Consider the following 19,308-nt stretch of genomic DNA (forward strand, 5'->3'; position numbering starts at 1 on the left):
TTTATATAAAAATATTTTTATTTTAAGTATTTTTGTAATAACATTATTAATTTCAACTAATTTCTTTTCAATTACCATATTTTTTGTAAATTTTATTTTTATAAACTTTTATAATTTACATAATTTCTTTCTAAATGCTATATATATTTCTGAATTTTTATATATTTATTTTCATTTTTCATATTTTTAATGTGTATATACGTTTAATAAAAGAAAATATTTATTTTTTACAATAAAGATGTCACATGGTATTTTGTGATTGACTATTAGAATTTTTTAATATCTATAAAAATAAACTCAAAATATAACAGAAACATATTTTAAGTACCAAATTAAGAAGTGATTATCGTATATATTATATATAAAAATGGATTACAAACTTTATTGGAATTTGGTTTCCTTCAATTTGGCCCAAGTCTTCCTATTTGATTGAAGGGCACAAATTACCCTTTCATTCTGGTCCATTAATCACAGAATATAAAAGAGTTGAATGACATTTCCAAAGCAATATGTCTTTTAACAATCTCAGTTCTGTTAATATCATTATCCCACATTTTCAACAATTTTATTCTTGAAAAACATTATAATTAATTTTAAATATTGTACCAAAAAAATTATTTCCAATAGTAAGATAGGCACCCTCAAATTTTCTACAATTGATTTTAGTGAGAATTTCGTGACATTTGAGTGCTTTATAGTAAAAAAATTTAAAGGACACCCTTAACTAATTAATGGTGGTAAAACTTTGGATGAATTTCGAATAAATCTACTTGAATTTGTAATTTTGTAATTTTTTTCCTTTGAATGTGAATGTAAATTAGTGTGAAATAATTATTTTTCTTTTGGATAGTGAATATGAAACAATTATGATAATTACTTATCTCATTGTCTAACTCCTAAAATTATCATTTTATCTTTGTATATGTAAAGTATTAGAAAAGTAAAATTGTAATAACATAATATAAAAAAAATCATATATTTTAAGTTTTAATATTTTTGAAGATTTATGTTTAAAAATTTATTTGATTTTAAAAACACTAAAAATTAAATTGAAACAAAACAAGTGACATGGGATGAACATTCATGGAATTAATAATGATTTTCAACATTATGCGTCTATAGTGGAGTGGAGCAAGTGGTGAAGTAACCCTAGCCAACTTAGGAACAACGGTAGATTTAATAATAGGCATAATTGCAAAAAAAAATAAAAAAAACCCTCAACATTTGGAGGCTTTTGGTTTTAAATCCTTGATTTTTTTTATTTATTTGCACCCTCAACATTATGATTTTTTCAAAAATCAGTCCAATTTTAACCATGAGTTGATAGTCAATAAGTCTATGTGGTGTGCCACATAAGCACAATGACATCATCTAAAAAATTGTTGAACAGTTTTTTTTTTTTTCATTTTGTTTCCTTCTTTCTTCTTCTCTCTTTCTCTCCTCCTTGTTACATTAAAAACACACACAACATCATTTTCATGCCCACACCTGCATTTCACTCTCTCAAATACCCATTTCAGTTGAATATATTTGTTTATTACTTTCTAAATGAATATATTTTGCTCTCAAATATTTCTGGGTTTTGAATTGTTCTCTGTTCAATTGTTTCTTCCATTTTGCTTGACGATGGTTTGCTTGGTTTCTTGTACAGTAAGGCACTTGCAGCGATACGATGACCTTGGCTACCACCAAGTCGTGAGGTGAGTCCTCTTTTCCTGCTTTGAAATATCTGAAAAGTTGGAATATTTGGGTTTTTTTAAAGAAATGATATTTTGATTCTTAAATGAAGTTCATAAAATGGGTGTTCTTTATTTATGCGAAAACTCTTCCTTTTATGGTCTTTTGACTTGTTTTTCCTACGTTAATGTTGTTGGATTTTTGTTGATTTTGCCCGAGATTTAACTTGTCAATTATATTTCCATAATAGGCTATTACCTTTCTATAGAAATCTTGATTTTTTTTTTATCTTAATGAACAAAGCAAATTGTGAAACTCAACTAACTGTGATTAAAAATGATAATCTTTAGATTGAAGGATTTAAGAAAAAATTAGCAGTTAATGATGAAATTTGAGTAATTAATTTTTCCATTTATTTAGAATCATATTTTTCCTTTCCCTTGAAGAAAACTTAAATGTCTTAGTTTTTAATAACTTACAGTTTTCAATAACTTACTGGTTTAGTGAGGAAATGAACTTTTGATCTTAAGAAATCTCAAATTTTCAGATGAAAAATGTTCCAACCAATGTTGCCAATAGAGACTGGGAATGTAAGTGAGGGAAGTGAAGCAAAGATAGGTGTTTGTAAAGGGAGAAAATCTGAGAAAATCTGGGAAATCAGTTAGGTGAAGAGCGAAAGAGAGAAGAAAGAACAAAAATTTTTAAAAAAAATTATTTTGATGATATCATCATGCTTATGTGCACACCACATAGACTATTACGATTAACTTACCATTTGCCTGAAGGTTAACTCACATTTACTGTTAAAATTAGACTAATTTCAGAAAAAATCATAACATTGAGAGTGTTAATAAAAAAAGGTCAAGGGAACAAAATCAAAAGTCCCCAAATGTTCAGGGGTTTTTTGTAATTATGCCTTAATAACATTTACCCCGCCACACTCCATGCCATCCCTATCCTTAACAGCATGTCAAGGCATAGATCAGCAGCTATCCTCAGAAAGCCTAAGTTAAAATAGGCATCTTCAAGCAAAGCATCATGCAATAAGCCAATAACACCACTAATGAAGTCTTCCTGAAATTACTTGTATTATGAATAGCAGTCAAAGTAATTGGAAAAAATGAAGATCCTTTATTTGAAAGATGAGCACTAAATATCAATGACCTATCACTTAACACAGCTGTATGCAACTTCTATAAGACGGCAAGATTAGGTTTACAACTGTTGGATCACTAGCAAGTGAATCATATATAGACCATAATCTAAATTTATATTCAAACCATTAATAGATGACCCTGATATCTATGTTGGACAACACCAAACCCAACTGAACACCCACCATACCACTATTAAACATCATTATCACACTTGGCTCCCTCTCTGAGCGTCAAGAGCACATTTTACCAACGCATATGACAACCAATACCAAGATAACATCCAAAACCCAGCTGGAACATAATAAGATGGCCCATATACCACTTTCTACAGACAACCTGGCAAGGAAAGTAAAAGAAATATTACTTGCATCCTGGTTGCAGTTGTCTTATAACTAGTCAATCACAATATGCTCCATGGTAACATTTCTAGTAGGTTCCAACTCTTACAATCTAATCATAATGGCCATATGATATATTGCTACAAATCAGGCATCTATATAAAACCAAGGGCATGGGAAATTCATGCCTGGACTCCTTTCACAAGAAAAGCTAGACCAAAGCGACATCAAGAATTCAAAACTTATTCATCCATAGTTCCAATAACAAGAAGCATGGTGCAGCAGTATACCATTCATGAAACTAAAATCCTGACCAATCATGACCATACCTCCTAAACTTCTAAAGAAAGACAGCACTTCAATTTCCAATAATGATATTTTCTTTTTGAGAACTATGGAGAGAGCTTAATGTCAAAAGCTAAGACAGGATATCAGAAAAGCAATCTCAACCAATTGCCATTATGCAACAATAATTATTTAGTGCATTAAACCAAGTAGTAGAATTAAGAAACTAACATGAAATATTAATACTCAATTCCCAGATACAACCAAACTTAGACAATTAACTTCCTCCAAAGCATATATGATCAGTGCAGACTAGAGAAGGATTCGAAAGAAAAAAAACGCATCACTCATGAGAACATAGAAAACATTGATTCACACTTGAGAATAGATGCTGCTCGATTGAGAAATAATCCATGTCACTTCCAACAATTGAAAATAACCAAAACAAGGACAAAAAACCTAAATTCTTATCCGAACCAGCTCATCTATGTATCAAAACTGGAAATATTCTCCCTGTAGAAGAAAAATAAAAGAGCTGGATAACCCAAAACATACTTACGTATAACCTCTAAGAATCATAGGAACCCAAAACATAGAAAAAGAGAAATATTTACTATTACTCTTTTTTTTTCCAACATTCCAATTTAAGCTGAAGCCTTCAAGTTAGGGCACTCCCTCGCAAAATGCCCTGCCTCGCCACATTTATAACATTCTGATCCTTTGTTATTGCTACAATCCCTCGCCAAATGCCCAAACCCTCCACAATTAAAGCAGCCTCTGCCTCCACCGCCACCGCCACTGTTTCTATTGCACTCTCTGGCAAAATGCCCAAATTTCCCACAGTTGTAGCACTTCCCAGCCCCACCACCAGCAGATCCGCCGGCATCTCTCCTACACTCTCTTGCAAAATGCCCCGCCTCACCGCAATTATAACAAGAACCGCCACCACCACTGTTGTAAGCGGAGTTGTTATAGTTATCATTGTTTTCGAAAGAGCTAACGTTGTTACTGCAATCCCTGGCGAGATGATTCAGATCCCCGCAGTTATAGCAACCGCCGCTTCCGTTCCTCCGATCGTTTCCAGCCCTCCAACCGCCGCCGCCAGTGCGACGGTCCTTCTTACTGATTTGAGAGCCACCGATTGCGGTGACATCAACAGCCTGGGTCTTGCCTCCGTTGCCTTGGGAAACAGTGAACTCGACAGATTCACCCTCAGCGAGGCTACGATAGCCTTCGGATTTGATGGAAGATTGATGAACGAAGAGATCTTCGCCACCATCGTCGGGATGAATAAAGCCGAAACCCTTTTGGTCATCGAACCAAAGGACCTTGCCGGTGGATCTTGATTGCTGTTGTTCCTGCTGTTGCTCAGCCATGGAAGGTAGTGGTGATAGTGATGGGAAAGAAAGTTAGATGATTAGATTTAGGGTTTTGATTGAGAAAATAGGAGAAGAGAGGAATTTATAGGGGAAGATTAGATGATGAATCCGTAGGCGCAAAGGCAAAGGCTACTCTAATTGTGGGGGCACCACCGACTTTTTACTCCTCAACTACTAAGGTTTAGAGTTGTAGGTCATCATCATCTTATTCCTTTCCTTTGTTTAAATTATTTCAATTTATAGTTTTGATCCCTCTATTATACTTAAATTTAATATTTAGTTATTATCCTTTAATTTATTTCTAATTCCAACTCTTAAAAAAAAACACTCAATCAATATATCATTATTAACCATGAAAAAGGCACATGTCAATCAACTTCTTATATTGGTTTTTAGGAATTAAATATTGCTTTTACACTAGTTTTTAAAAATCAAAATTGCATTATTTTTAGTACATCCTTAGCCATTTTAAACAGAGATTATTTTATTTTGATTACTTAAATAAAATTTATTAATTTAATCATCAAATTCACTACACCTTTAAATATTAACAGAATGCTTTTCACGGTGACTTTTCACATATTTTCCTTTTTCTTTTTATTTCTTTTTTACTTTTTCTTTCCTTAATTCTTTCTTCATTTTTTTTTTATTCTTTTTCCTCATCCTCTTCCTTACCTGACCTAGCCACCACCCAATTCTTTCCACCATCATCATCAGTCTCCTCCGACCCTTTCAACTCTTTCCAAACCCTAACCTAAACCAAATCTACAATATTTCAAACTCAAATCTCTAATAACCCACAACAAAGGCAAAGCCTAGAATATTTTTTTGGGAGGTGGAATTTAAATTATAAAATGTATAGGAGCTAAAATACAATTTTATTGGTGTATTAATTTATAATTTTGTTATTTTTAATATGGACCAAATCAAAAAATTATTTTTGGAGGGCCAATATGTAATTTTATCATATTTTAACTTAAAATTATAAATTTTAGAAGGCTTAACGGAAAATTTTCCTTCTGAAAGGGCAAAAGCCTCTGCCAACCCCCTTTTGGGATCTAGTATCCTTAGTATAGTGATATCATCAAGTGCACTTGTAGTTTTTAGAATAGATTGGTTTAAATAAAAATTTCATTATTCACATCAATATCTTTTAGGTCAAATTCTTCTATTAGACCCTGTATTTTTTTGTTAATTGTGAATTTAGTACTTATACTTTAATTTGATCAATTTTTGTCCTTGGACTTTTCAAATTTTAGTTCCAACCCAATGGTAACAATTAAATATGTTTGGTTAAATTATGTCATTATTCATGTAATATGCGTAAAGTTATAGATGTAGTCTCGCTCGCTAATTAGATGATTCTTAGTGGCTATTTTTTTGAATTTTAAAATTTAATTCTTAATGCAAACGAAAGTCGTTAAATCTATTAACTAGTTTTTTGTGAGCAATATGGGAAAATAACAAACAGACATAACATTACACATGTGATAATATATTTGACACATCAAATTTTAAAAATAACATAACTTAACTTAATGAATGTAATAGTTATCATCTGGTTAGGACTAAAATTTTCAAATTCTAAAAGTACAGGGACTAAAAATGACCAAATTAAAGTACAAATACTAAATTCACAACTTATGCAAGGTATAGGGTTTAATAGCAAAATTTGACCTATCTTTTATAAATGTCCTCAATAGTTTTTTGCACACAAAGCAAAATATAAGCAAATATCAGTTCATTGTTTATCTAACGTTTAACTAATTTTAAGTTGCATTGTGTGGTTGAATCATAATGCAGAAAAGACATATTATATTAGTAGATAATCTAAATGGTCCATAGTCTAGTAGAAATTGAGCAAGTTGATTAAGATACTATTATGTCATCTGCCATGTCCAATTAGGGACATACTTTATCTTAAGTATCAGAGTGGATAACTCTCAGAAGATAGAGATATAGATATGATTATGTACATTGATAGTACATCGAACAAGACCTATGTAGAATCAATCCTAAATTTGTTAATGGATTTAATCACTTGTGATAGTCATAGTGTGGCTTACCTTAATCTTGAGTTATAAGTAATAGGCCATGTGTGTGTGACTCGTAGACTTTGATGTATTAAAAGCTTGAGTTTAATTGGTAATAGAGTCGAAATCTGGCATGTTGGGTATACGAATTCTACATAACATAACTTTACTTAAAACAGTGGAATTTATAGCCCAATAAAAGGTAAATGATATACTATTATAGACATTACATGATAGATAAAAAAACTAATGTGACCACTGCTTATTTCTCTAAGACAAATGATTTGGTTACTATTTGTTAGTAATTGGATTTTTCATGAAAAAATATGTAATGGTTACCATGATATAAGATAAGATCATGTTACGTGAATGGATTTAACCCGAAAAGATTAAGAATATCCTATGATGGTAACACACATAGGACAAAGTCATTAGGCAAGCACATGAAAAGTTACTTTTTTTATGGTATATAATAAGGGATAACTCAATCATGGTACTTTATTGGAATGATTCAATGACTAAAAATGTCGTAATTAATAAACGAAGAGTCGAAAGTTAATTACAAATTATATTAGCCTTAATTATATATGTCTAATCAGTCCCTCCATTAACTCGGTGCTACTCTGAATGGTTTGAAATTGAACTAACAGGATCAATAAAAACAAGAAATTAAAGAAATAGACTGCATATATCACTATCTGTGTAATAGCCCAATTTCGGTGACATCGGAACAATGGTCTCGAGACCACAAATTTGAGCCAAAAATAAAATTTATTTTTATTTTATTATATGGTCCGTATTATGATATACATGTCATGTGAAAATTTTGATAAGAAAATTTTACCTATTATGTGCTTAATTACGAGAAGGACCAAATCGCATAAAATGCAAAAGTTGAATTCTACTAGCTATAAGGATTAAATAGTTATGGAATTCAAAAATTGAGGTACTTATATGATAATTAGGCCATTAAATAAAAAAATGTAGATATTTTGGTATGACTCATCCATGGAAAAATAAAAAAAAGGCTAAGGACTAAATTGGAAAGATGAAAAGTTATTAAATGACAATTTAATTAAATGAAAAAAAAAACAATTTCATATCATCTTCCCCAAATATTTCCATGGAAACCCTAGAAGAGAGAAAGAAGACTTATGAAACTTATTTGGGTAAGTAATCAAGCCCCATTTTTAGTAATTTTTATATTTTTGAAATTGGGATAGTCTAATCTATCTATTTGGGGGATCAATTTGAGAATTTATCAAAGTATGGAAAATGGGTCATGGATGTATATGCTGAAAATTAGAAATTTATGGTAGAAAATGAAAGATTGTTGATAGATAAACAACTTTTATAAAGTGATTTTTTAAGAAAATGATTTAGGGGCTAAAATGAAAAGTTTTGAAATTGAAGAAAAATGCTGAATTTTTTTGAATACATGTGCTATAGATTTTGTAATGGATTTTGGTTAGGCTTGGAATATGGAGTAAATTGTACAAATTTTATTTTCCGAGCCTAGGTACAAAATGAGAATTTATGGAAAAGTTAGGGGCAAAATGATAATTTTGCCTAGGACATAAATTAAGTCCAAATGTATATGAGATGTGTGAATTTGATGTTAAATTTACTTGTATAGATCCGGATAGACCAAATTTGGAGCTAGAACAAGGAAAATGTCGGATTAGTATATGTTTGTACACGAACCTTTGTCGAGGCAAGTTCGTGTAACTAAATCGTGTTTATTTACATGCCTGCATTGATTGTGTTTATGTAAATTGTATAAATGTCATAAATATGTTAAATGATTACATATCAGATCAAGCCCGATAAATAAAAATATTTAAATTAAATAATAATGTAACACCCCGTACCCGAGACCGTTACCGGAGTCGAACACGAGGTGCTAACCGACTAATTCATTTACTCTCGCAGTCCAATTAAAAATTTTTCCAGACGACTGGCTAACTGCGTCACTGTCACCTTAAAAATCATAACTTGAGTTCCACAACTCGAAAATCAGATTCGTAATTTTTCCCTGAAACTAGACTCATGTGTCCATCTACATATTTTTTTTTAGAATTTTTGGTCGGACCAATTAGTACAGTTTATTAGTTAAAGTCTCCCCTATTCCAGGGTTCGACTACACTGACCTTCATGCATTACAAATGGGATATCTCCATGTACAGGGCTTAAATACTGATGCCGTTTGTTTCTATAGAAACTAGACTCAAAGAGGAATCTATACATATATGGCATGACTCCTAATTATCTCTGGTTAATTTACAATGAATTTCCAAAGTCGGAACAGGGATTCCAGAAACCGTTCTGGCCCTGTTTCACAAAAACCTAAATATCTCTTAACATACAACTCATATGACCGTTTCGTTTCTTCCATATGAAATTAGATTCATCAAGGCTCATTTACATAATTTATTCACTATTTAATTCCATCTCTACTATTTTTAGTGATTTTCACATCCACATCACTGCTGCTGCCAGCATCTATTTTAGGGTAGACTTTATCTAACACATAATTTCTATGACTCAACTAACCTTCTTGCATATATAGTCCAAAATATAATCAAGATGAACCATTCTAATGGCTGATCGTTGCTAAACATTTCCATGCCTCTTAATGAGCATATACATATCGAATGATTATAACATTATGCTCAAAACATTTATAAGCCATTTTCGCATGGCTATCTAAAATTATACAAATCCAAAGGGTCCATGACCCACAACAAAAGGGTAGTCCTATACATTGACCAAAATATCCTCTCACTACTAGTCTATTCCATACATGCCATAAGATATTCCAAAACGTAGCAGTACCAAACGATGGGTAGTGATAGTGTGACTAGTTCTTGACGATCCCCGAGCCCTGTAGCTTCCAATGAGATCTATAAAACAGAGGAAACAAAGTAAGCAGAGTAAGCATTACAATGCTTAGTAAGTTTTAAGCAGTGTCAACAGATAACAACCAAATCATAACATAGTTGTTCGTATTTTTATTTCACTCTTCCTTCGGGCATACTATCCCCTTTCCGAATATGCACATCTCATCATATACAATAGGCGATAAACTCTCACATAAAAGTGAGCTCATGTGACATAGATATATCGTATGATTTCACATAACCTCTCACACTAAAACGATGTCACATAATCATAGGAATAGTCCCATAGATTGCTCTCGTGTGCATCATATATAAACTTGGAGTACATACTGTTTAACCTTTCGCATTGCGTATATTTATAAGCAATTCTTATTACGAAGTCTTACCGGACATAATCTCCACACGTAGTCATCGGGTCTTACCGGACATAATCTCCACACGTAGTCATCGGGTCTCACCGGAACATATTTCAAGTTTCATGTACATTTAGTCACATGTTACAACATTCACATTAGCCATTCGGCTTTACCACACATACATATCACACATATATTTCACATTAGCCATTCGGCTTTACCACATATACATATCACACATATATTTCACATTAGCCCTTCGGCTTTACCACATATACATATCACACATATATTTCACATTAGCCATTTGGCTTTACCACATATACATATCACACATATGTTTCATATTCATCACATCGGCCATTAGGCCTTATCACATATATAGGCTTTACCACATATACATATCACACATATGTTTCACTTTAGCCATTCGGCTTTACCACATATACATATCACACATATGTTTCACATTCATCACATCGGCCATTAGGCCTTATCACATATATATACACCTTCACATTCATCACATCGGCCATTAGGCCTTATCACATATATACTCTTTCACATTCATCACATTGGCCATTAGGCCTTATCACATGTATATACACTTTCCCATTCATCACATTGGCCATTAGGCCTTATCACATATATATACACTTTCACATTCATCACATTGGCCATTAGGCCTTATCACATATATATATACACTTTCACATTCATCACATTGGCCATTAGGCCGTATCACATATATACATCTCATACATATTTCATATTTTTCTTGTACATCAATTTCAGCAATAGCTCATAAGCAACTCAAATAATTTCATCAAAATTTACAACAAAATCACCTATTCACTACAAGCAGTTTTCTTTTCCTGAGCAACAGTCACTAAATTGTTTATAACTGGAGCTACAAAACTCAAAATCAATTGCCGTTAATTTTCCCCAAATTTAGACTCATGTATCTTTCATCCATAAAATTTTCAGAATTTTAGGTTTGGCCAATCAATACCAGATTTTTCTTAAAGTTTCCCCTATTTCACTGTTTGACCAATCTGACCACTCTTCACTACGAATCAAATTTTTCATTGTACAGAATTCATAATGTGTTTTATTTGATTCCATTTGAAACTAGACTCATTAAGGAGTCTAAGCATATAAATCTTATCTCATAACCATTTTTGTGCAAATTATGATGATTTTCCAAAAACAGAACAGGGGATTTCGGAGTCATTCCGACACTGTCCCGCACAACTTTAAATATCTCTTTATAGGAAATTCCTTTGCTTCCACGGTCTCTTTTATAAGAAACTAGACCAACTAAGCTTTGATTACATGTTTTATTCAGCCTATAATTCCACACCAACAATTTATAGTGATTTTCTAAAATCACATTACTGCTGCTGTCCAAGCAATTTATTACAATTTGCTCTTAACTTTCCAAGTCCAAACACTTATGAACTTACTATTTGGGCTTAAGACATATCATGGCCACATCATATCTTATCAAATCAACTCATTATGTCCTATTATGATTGAATTTACTCAACGATTAATCGCTTAAAACTTACCTCGGATGTGGTCGAACGATTTCGGCAGCTATTCGATCACTTCTTCCCTTCCCTTATCCAACTTGATCCTCTAGGCTCTTGAGCTTAATTAAACAAACAAATTGACTTAATCATTTGAGCATCGAAAAGAGGAATACAAGGCACTTAGCCCATATTTATACATTAGACATTAAAGTCACATACATGTGAAATCATGCATCAACTCAACATATTAACTCACATCCCTTTTAGTCGATTTTCCTAACCAAGATAAAGGCATCAATATGCTTGCCTCTAACCAAAGCATGCAACACTAATCTTCTCATGTGGCCGAGTATGCATGTATATGTTAAGGCCAATTATGCTCAATACTTCCTACAAGTATGGTTACTCAGATTGATTATATCTCGTTTCATTTCAAATTCAAAACTCGGCTAATACGCATTTATACACTAGAAAGCAAATACTAACATTTTGCATTTCATCTTACTACCATGGCGAATGCTCCTTCCACACCATTTACCTTCACAAAGCATAAATTTCATCATCCAAATTACAAGCTTACAACCTCATGAAGTTTAACCTCATAGTATCTATCAAACTCTCACTCATTAGCTTCTATCATAATCTCCAACAACACCAAATAAACATATACTTCGTGGGTCTATGGTAGAACCAAGAAAGGAACTCATAGATATTAAGATGTAAGCAACTACCATTATTTTGGTCATGATTAAACAAAGAACTCAATGTCTTACTCAAAAATACTAAAAAGAAAGTCCAAGAGCCATCAATCCACCATCACATATATCATTAGCAAGCTTCATATTTAACATGCAATGGCATTAACACAAAATCCACCTTGGCCAAATACCATCCCCATGATATAACAAAGGTTTGAACCATGGGCTAACAAGAGCATCAAGCTATCCACTAAACACCATGCATGAATCTCATGGCACAACCTCAAACATACCTTAATCTTGATGCAAGTATAGCCAAACCTCTTCCTAATCCTCTTCCAAACCAAGCATGAAGCAAAATTCCTCCCTTCCCCTCTAGTATTTTCGGTCAAGAGATAATGAAAAATGGATGAACAAATTTTTTTTTCTTTTCTCTTCCTCAATGCACAGCAATGGGGGGGTTCACTCACATACATTTTTTTTTTCTTTCTTTATTACCCATACTAATTTGTTTATTGTTTCTCCCTAATGCACCAACAAAACATGTTTCATGACATGTTTAGCCCATACTCCCTTGTCATGGCCGGCCACCTCCTATAAAAAGAGGGATATTTGACATGCAAGGCCATTGTTTTGCATGCATGCTTTAATTAGTCATCACACATTTCCCCACCATACTTTCAAAGTTTTCTACTAGGTCCTTTCTAGTGAAATTCACATTTATAACTCTAAGTCAAACATCAAAAATGTCACACACGAATTAACACATATCATAAGCATCAAAATGAGCATTAAATTATTTTTATGCCTCGTTTTTGTGGTCCCGAAACCACATTCCGACTAGGGTCAATTTTGGGCTGTCACAAATAATACCCGATAAATGATAAAGGATAAACGATGAAAATGTTACTTATATGCTTGAAATGAATGCGGAATGTGTTTATTTGAATTACATGAATGTTGTGGATGTATGAAATAACCACATGCGCGATAATGCTTGAGAAAAATGTTTAAATCCCGGTTGAATAAAATGGAAAATCGATGGATATGTGATTTCCCGAAATGAATGAGGTCCTGCATTTGTTGCTAACGGAATTTAGCTCAGACGAATAATCCTATTGACCTCATTACAGAAGAGGATTTAGCCCGAACGGGTAATCCAGATCAAGCTCCTTAGAGCATATGACATAAAAAGATTTAGCCTGGACTGATAATCCTGTATGACTCGAGAGTGTACTCTCTGATATAGTACCTTATGGGTACCATTGGACATGAATTGAAGAATCCTAATTCGTACACCTCGAATGTATTACTTGCGTATCTATTAATATTCCGAATAAATTCAACGGGAGACAATTCCAGACATGAGAAGATATGAATGATAAAATGAGTTATTACACGTATATATCTGAAATACAAGAAAATAATGATACTTGACAAATGATATATGAAAACATGAGATGATGATATTTGTACATAGACTTTATTTGATGAATATATGTTCATTCTTGATTATAGACTTGTACACCTTGAGTGTGTTAATAGTGACCTTGATATTCCGAATAATATGAGTAAAGTTCTGATACAAAATTATCTGAACTCAAAATGAACTATTATGAAATTATACTTGTAATATAAAGAGATGATTTATACATGTTAAATGAATATATGTTGTGAAAAAATATGTACATGGAAACTTGATGGTTGTTGAACCCATATATGTTTGATGATATTATGGAATATATGACTAAAAAGGGCAATGAGAATGTATGTAGGGCGTGAGGTCAAATTGATTGATTATGCCTTACATAGTTACCTTAAAATAGAATGAATGGTAAGTTAAGTACCATGTTATACGAACTTACTAAGCATTTTATGCTGACTTAGTTTTATTTCCCTGTTTAGAGTAAACCGGAAGCTCGTTGGATTGGAAGCTCAGCGGAGATCACCCACACTATCCATCGGCCCATGTCGGTACATTATGATAAATCAATTATGATTGTAATGGCATGTATAGGATATATTGGCCATATTGGCATGTAAATGTAAATGATGCTTGTAATCTAGCTATTGGAATGGCTAGTAATGAGTCGTTTAGATATACTTGTAATATTAAACTATGGTAGCTACCTATATGTTAAGTAGTTGATCAAAATATGTTTAACACATGGATTAAACCAAGGTAAGATGGTAAATATGTATGCATGCAATGATATGCCACGTTGAATGATGGAAATTACTTAATTTGAATGCTTGGAATGGTTAGATTGTACTTGGTATGTTTTAGCGCAGGTAATGGGTGTGATTTTGGGTGAGAAATGAAGTTAGGAATGGCTTTGTTTTGTCCACACAAGCAGACACACAGCCTGGTACATGGGCGTGTGGTTAGGCCGTATGTCCCCTGAACCTTAAATTCGAGAAAACAGAATGCTCAAAATTGAGTACACGTGCGTGTGTCTCAGCCATGTGTGCTACACGACCGGGAACACAAGCGTGTGTCTTGGCCGTATGAAACCTGCACCTAATTTGAAAGAATTTAATTAACCACACGGCCTAGCACACAAGCGTATGGCATGACTGTGTGCACAAGTCAAAGAGTTACAAGGGGTTCAACATGACCTGCAGCATAGGTGTGTCCCTTAGACCATACGGGTGTGTGAGCCCTGCACCTTGGAAAAATTTTGAAATTTCACGAAAAATTTTTAGAGTTTTCGATTAAGTCCTGACTCGATTCTAATGCTCGTTTTGGATCTCGAGGGTCCATTTAAGGGACATTATGAATAAATCTCGAGGAATGAATAGCACATGTTTGAATTATCTAAAAATGTTCTGAAAGTTCTTATGAATTATCTAAAAATGTTCTGAAAGTTCTTATAATGCTCTATAACCCTGTTCTGGCGACGGATACGGGTTAGGGGTGCTACAATTCGAGTAAAAGTGTTATTAATTTCTTCGAATTATTATTTAATTTATTGTAATTTAAGTATTTGAAATTCAAAGTGGAAATTGAATTAGTTAGTCATTAAGGTTTCAATGAATGACTTGTCGTCAAATGTAGTAGTTAATTCAGGTCATTTCTCCAGTTAAGGAGCTTGTTTTCTAGTCAATTTAGTATTTTATATTACGTTTTCGGTATTTAGGACTTAGGATTAAATGTTAGTAAAATAAAATTTTTTAACACATTTTGTGAGTGTTGTGACCCAATAGGCCGACACGGGCCTTAGGTAGTACTAATATGTTCAATTGAATGTGTAGGATGAAGATTTGAAGGCCCAATTGATGTGGAAGCAAGGGAAGAGTGATGTACAAGCTTCCCAAGACTTTAAAGTATGAAACGAATGACACAATGTGTATTTTATAGGTCGTGTCGCGCCATGTAAGGGCTATGGCACGACACAGGTCAACTTGCCACCCAAGATTGTTAAGGTTATTTTTGTAAACACAATCAACCTTATATGGAGACCTAGGACTTGTCGAAGACCTAATATGGATTGCCAACACTTTTATAAATAAGACATTAAGGGTTTAATGTAAGTAAGTCATTATAGATGCAGTAAAAAATTATATGAGGTAGTTTAAAAATCATATAACACTTATAATTAATATCCAATACAAGGAACAAGCCCAAAGGATCATCTGATTGCAAATGAGCGGCAACCTTAGTCCTAGAGACTAGGCATAGTAGCGTGTCGCTACCCCTAAGTATTCTCAAAGGGGAATATCTATCATTTTGTATTAAAATAATATTATTTATTTAACACTTGTTCAACCAAGACTTTTGTTTTTCTATTTATATAGAGACCATTGGCTAGGTCAAACATACACCACTTAAGCGTCGATACTTTGTCAAAATCTAGTATGATTTATTTTCCTAAAATAAATCCTATATTTTGAGAGATTTCATCTTTTCAGTTTCTAGCCTTTGAGATACATTTCATATTCCCTCTGAATATTAATAAAACTTTCATTCTTTGCAATTGGTTTGTGAAATTAAAGCCCACACTTTAAATGGATCAGAGTTTGAGATTAGTGGAGAAGATCATTTTGGTTGAAAGTTAAGAAATAAATAGATTGCATAACTCAAAGCATAGATGCTAATTTGGTTATAGTTTATTACTACAAATAACACAACTTATTGGCTTTAGAAATTTTCAATTTTTCACTGTGTAACAAAATCGATTTCTAAACCGAAATTTCCCAACAACTGGTATTAAAGCCAGATTGTGCTATGTTTATAGCACAAACCAAATACTGACTTTCTCTCTTTACTACTCTCATTGTTTGATTAAAATTGACAAGAAGAGACATTCTTAATTATTTGCATGTTTTAGATTATATATGTAGATAAATGTATTTATATTATGTTATAGAGTAATTTTTCCAAAAGGTATGGTTCCTAACATTAGATAGGTTGTATTTAGGTTTTTTAATTTTTGGGTTTGTGATCAGATCGTAGACTATCTTATCCATACAGTTTTTTAATTTTTATTTGTGTAAAGTTAGAAAATTCATATGAGTCAAAAACAGACTAGGATGCTTATAACCTTAATTTTTCAGTAGAGCCAAGAAAAGCACAATGGATTGATAACCCAAATGAAGCTGAATGGTGATATCAGCAAATTTAACGCATGGAAGGTTGCGCAAACCAAACGCATAGAAGGCTGAGGCATCACGTTCCAAACGGACATGCAACGTACAAAAGCTGTCGGGGCATTGCACCTTAACAAGTGCACAAGTTGCCAAGCATGTAGGGGCATCACTTCCTTTGTGAGCATTTGGCACACAGGCCAGAATGAGAATCATTCATACTGATCAAGGTACCATGCAGATAAGGTTGAGGCATTGCACCTTAACTACGTGGTAACAACGGGTAAAGCTAGATGATCGGCCACGTGAGCAGCAAGCTAGAAGAATTAGGGCCTTGCACCCCAACCAACTAAGCAAGTCACACAGTATATGTAGGCCTCGTGCCCTACAGTGTGTAAGAGGCCACAACACCATCGATCAAAGATCACCACGACCATAACTGGCAGTAGGACATCGGTGATGGCGTACAAGCGTTAACTGGTGGGTTTGACGGGAGCCAGGCGAAGGGACTAGCAGTTGAGTGGCTAAACCCACGGCTACGGCTAATGGTGACAATGGTTGGAAACATTGGAGAGTTTGGTTCTTGTATTGTGTTTTTAGATTCGAGACTACTTTTGACAAATAGTTTTTTTAGGGAAAAGTCAAAGATGTTTGGCTTATACCTAAAATACCCAAATGATGTTTTGGAAAAATTATTGTAATTTTCAATTATTTTATGTTTCCTTATGATGGAACCATGGAATTTTTTTGTTGGTCAGAGTCAATTTAATTCTTTAATTTTGATTATGATATGTTGATATTATATGAGATTGAATGTGGTTAAATCGAAAAGTATGTTCATGCATATATGATATAAGCTTGCCATATAGTTTACAGAAAAAATGGCACTTGTATTTATCTGCATTTTTAATTATTCGTGCTTGAAAATCAGACATAAAACCTTGCATGTTATTAAAATATTGAGTGGGAGAAAGTCTTTAAACAAGACATAAAACCTGCATTGATGGTTTCTATATGATATTATAATAATACTTCAAGTCAATTTTACTCTGACCTCACCTTACAGTAAGTATTTTTGGGAAAAATTTGGTTTACAAAAAAAAAAAGTTATTAACTTAGTATTAAGTACAGCGCTAATGGAAAGATAAAAATTCCACAAGCAGGGTTGAGATGAGTGATAACTCTAAAATATTAGAGTTATTTTTTTATAGTAGGATTTTAGTTTGTTTTATAAGTTATTTTTAGTAGAATTTAGGAATTTTCTTTTCTTTTTTTTTTGTATTTACTTTTTTGTAAGTCAATTATATATTATTGGTGTTAGTTCAGACTTATTTTCGAGCATTTCTTACCTATTGTAGGTTCAAAAAAGCATGGAGAAATGATAGATTGATATATGCAAATAAGGCAACTTTTTACTCCAACGAAAGATTTGTCCGTTGGAGCAACACAGTTACCTGATAAATATTAAGGTTGCAAATTTCTATGGAATATAAAAGAAGAAAATAAAGACCTAAGTTCAAGGAAAGTGTGGAGAAAAAGAGGAGAAGCCACCAAAGCCTCCAAGCATCAAAGATTGACGGAAATAATTGAGAAGACTCGATTTCTCCATCTATTTTCTTTATTGTTTATGTTTCTATGCTTAGTTCTTGTTTTTATTTTCAATATTTTTTTCCAATTTTTCCATGAACTAATTTTTTTTTCTAGAATTGCAATGAATTTCATGTTTAGATAATTGAATAATTCTCTATTTTCATCTCTTTTTTGTTCTTGATAGAGTTTTGATTATTTATTTATTCTTGTTCTTTATTGATAATAGTCTGGCCAACTATTAATCCGACAAAACCTAAAGAAATTGAAAATGAATTTTTATTTTAGGTCTAAAATGAATAACTCTTGATTGAAATTAAATAAGTCAAATCTTGATTCGCAATTAGAATAGGAATATACCTAAATTACATTGCCTAGTATAACTAGGGTTTGGTCTTAATCAATTTGTTTTAAATTATTGGTAAATGAATATAACTCAATAATTAGGTTAAGTTAATTCTTTAATTGCTTGGGAGAGAATTGAGAGAAATTTTGTACCCAAATTAGTAATTAACTATACATTAGATGAAATTGTAATCCCGAGCTTTTATTATTGATTAATTATTTCGTTTTAATTTGTTTTGCTTATTTTTGTTTATTTGATTTATATTAAAAATTTATGTTATCGATATATTAAGATAAGTTATAAAGTAACAACATAATTAGTAATAACTCTTTGTGGGAACAATATTTTTATACTACTTTTCACAATACGTATACTTGACTGTTGAATATTCGAACAACAATATGTGTTTATTTATTTATTTTATATTTTT

The 19,308-nt window shown here is 32.6% G+C and overlaps 1 protein-coding gene across 1 annotated transcript; it reads right to left on the bottom strand.

The window, feature by feature from the left end:
- Positions 1-3,828: 3,828 nt before the first annotated feature.
- LOC108476551 (cold shock domain-containing protein 3-like) lies at positions 3,829-5,047 on the bottom strand. Its single transcript, XM_017778781.2, has one exon. It carries the CDS (start codon positions 4,831-4,833, stop codon positions 4,102-4,104), a length of 732 nt encoding a protein of 243 aa, XP_017634270.1. The 5' UTR covers positions 4,834-5,047; the 3' UTR covers positions 3,829-4,101.
- Positions 5,048-19,308: the final 14,261 nt, after the last annotated feature.

Source organism: Gossypium arboreum, chromosome 12, assembly GCF_025698485.1.
Source record: "Gossypium arboreum isolate Shixiya-1 chromosome 12, ASM2569848v2, whole genome shotgun sequence".
Lineage (NCBI taxonomy): Eukaryota > Viridiplantae > Streptophyta > Magnoliopsida > Malvales > Malvaceae > Gossypium > Gossypium arboreum.

What these genes read in the sequence shown, in the direction of transcription:
- LOC108476551 (XM_017778781.2), bottom strand. Translation starts at nt 4,833, where the DNA reads ATGGCTGAGCAACAGCAGGAACAACAGCAATCAAGATCCACCGGCAAG.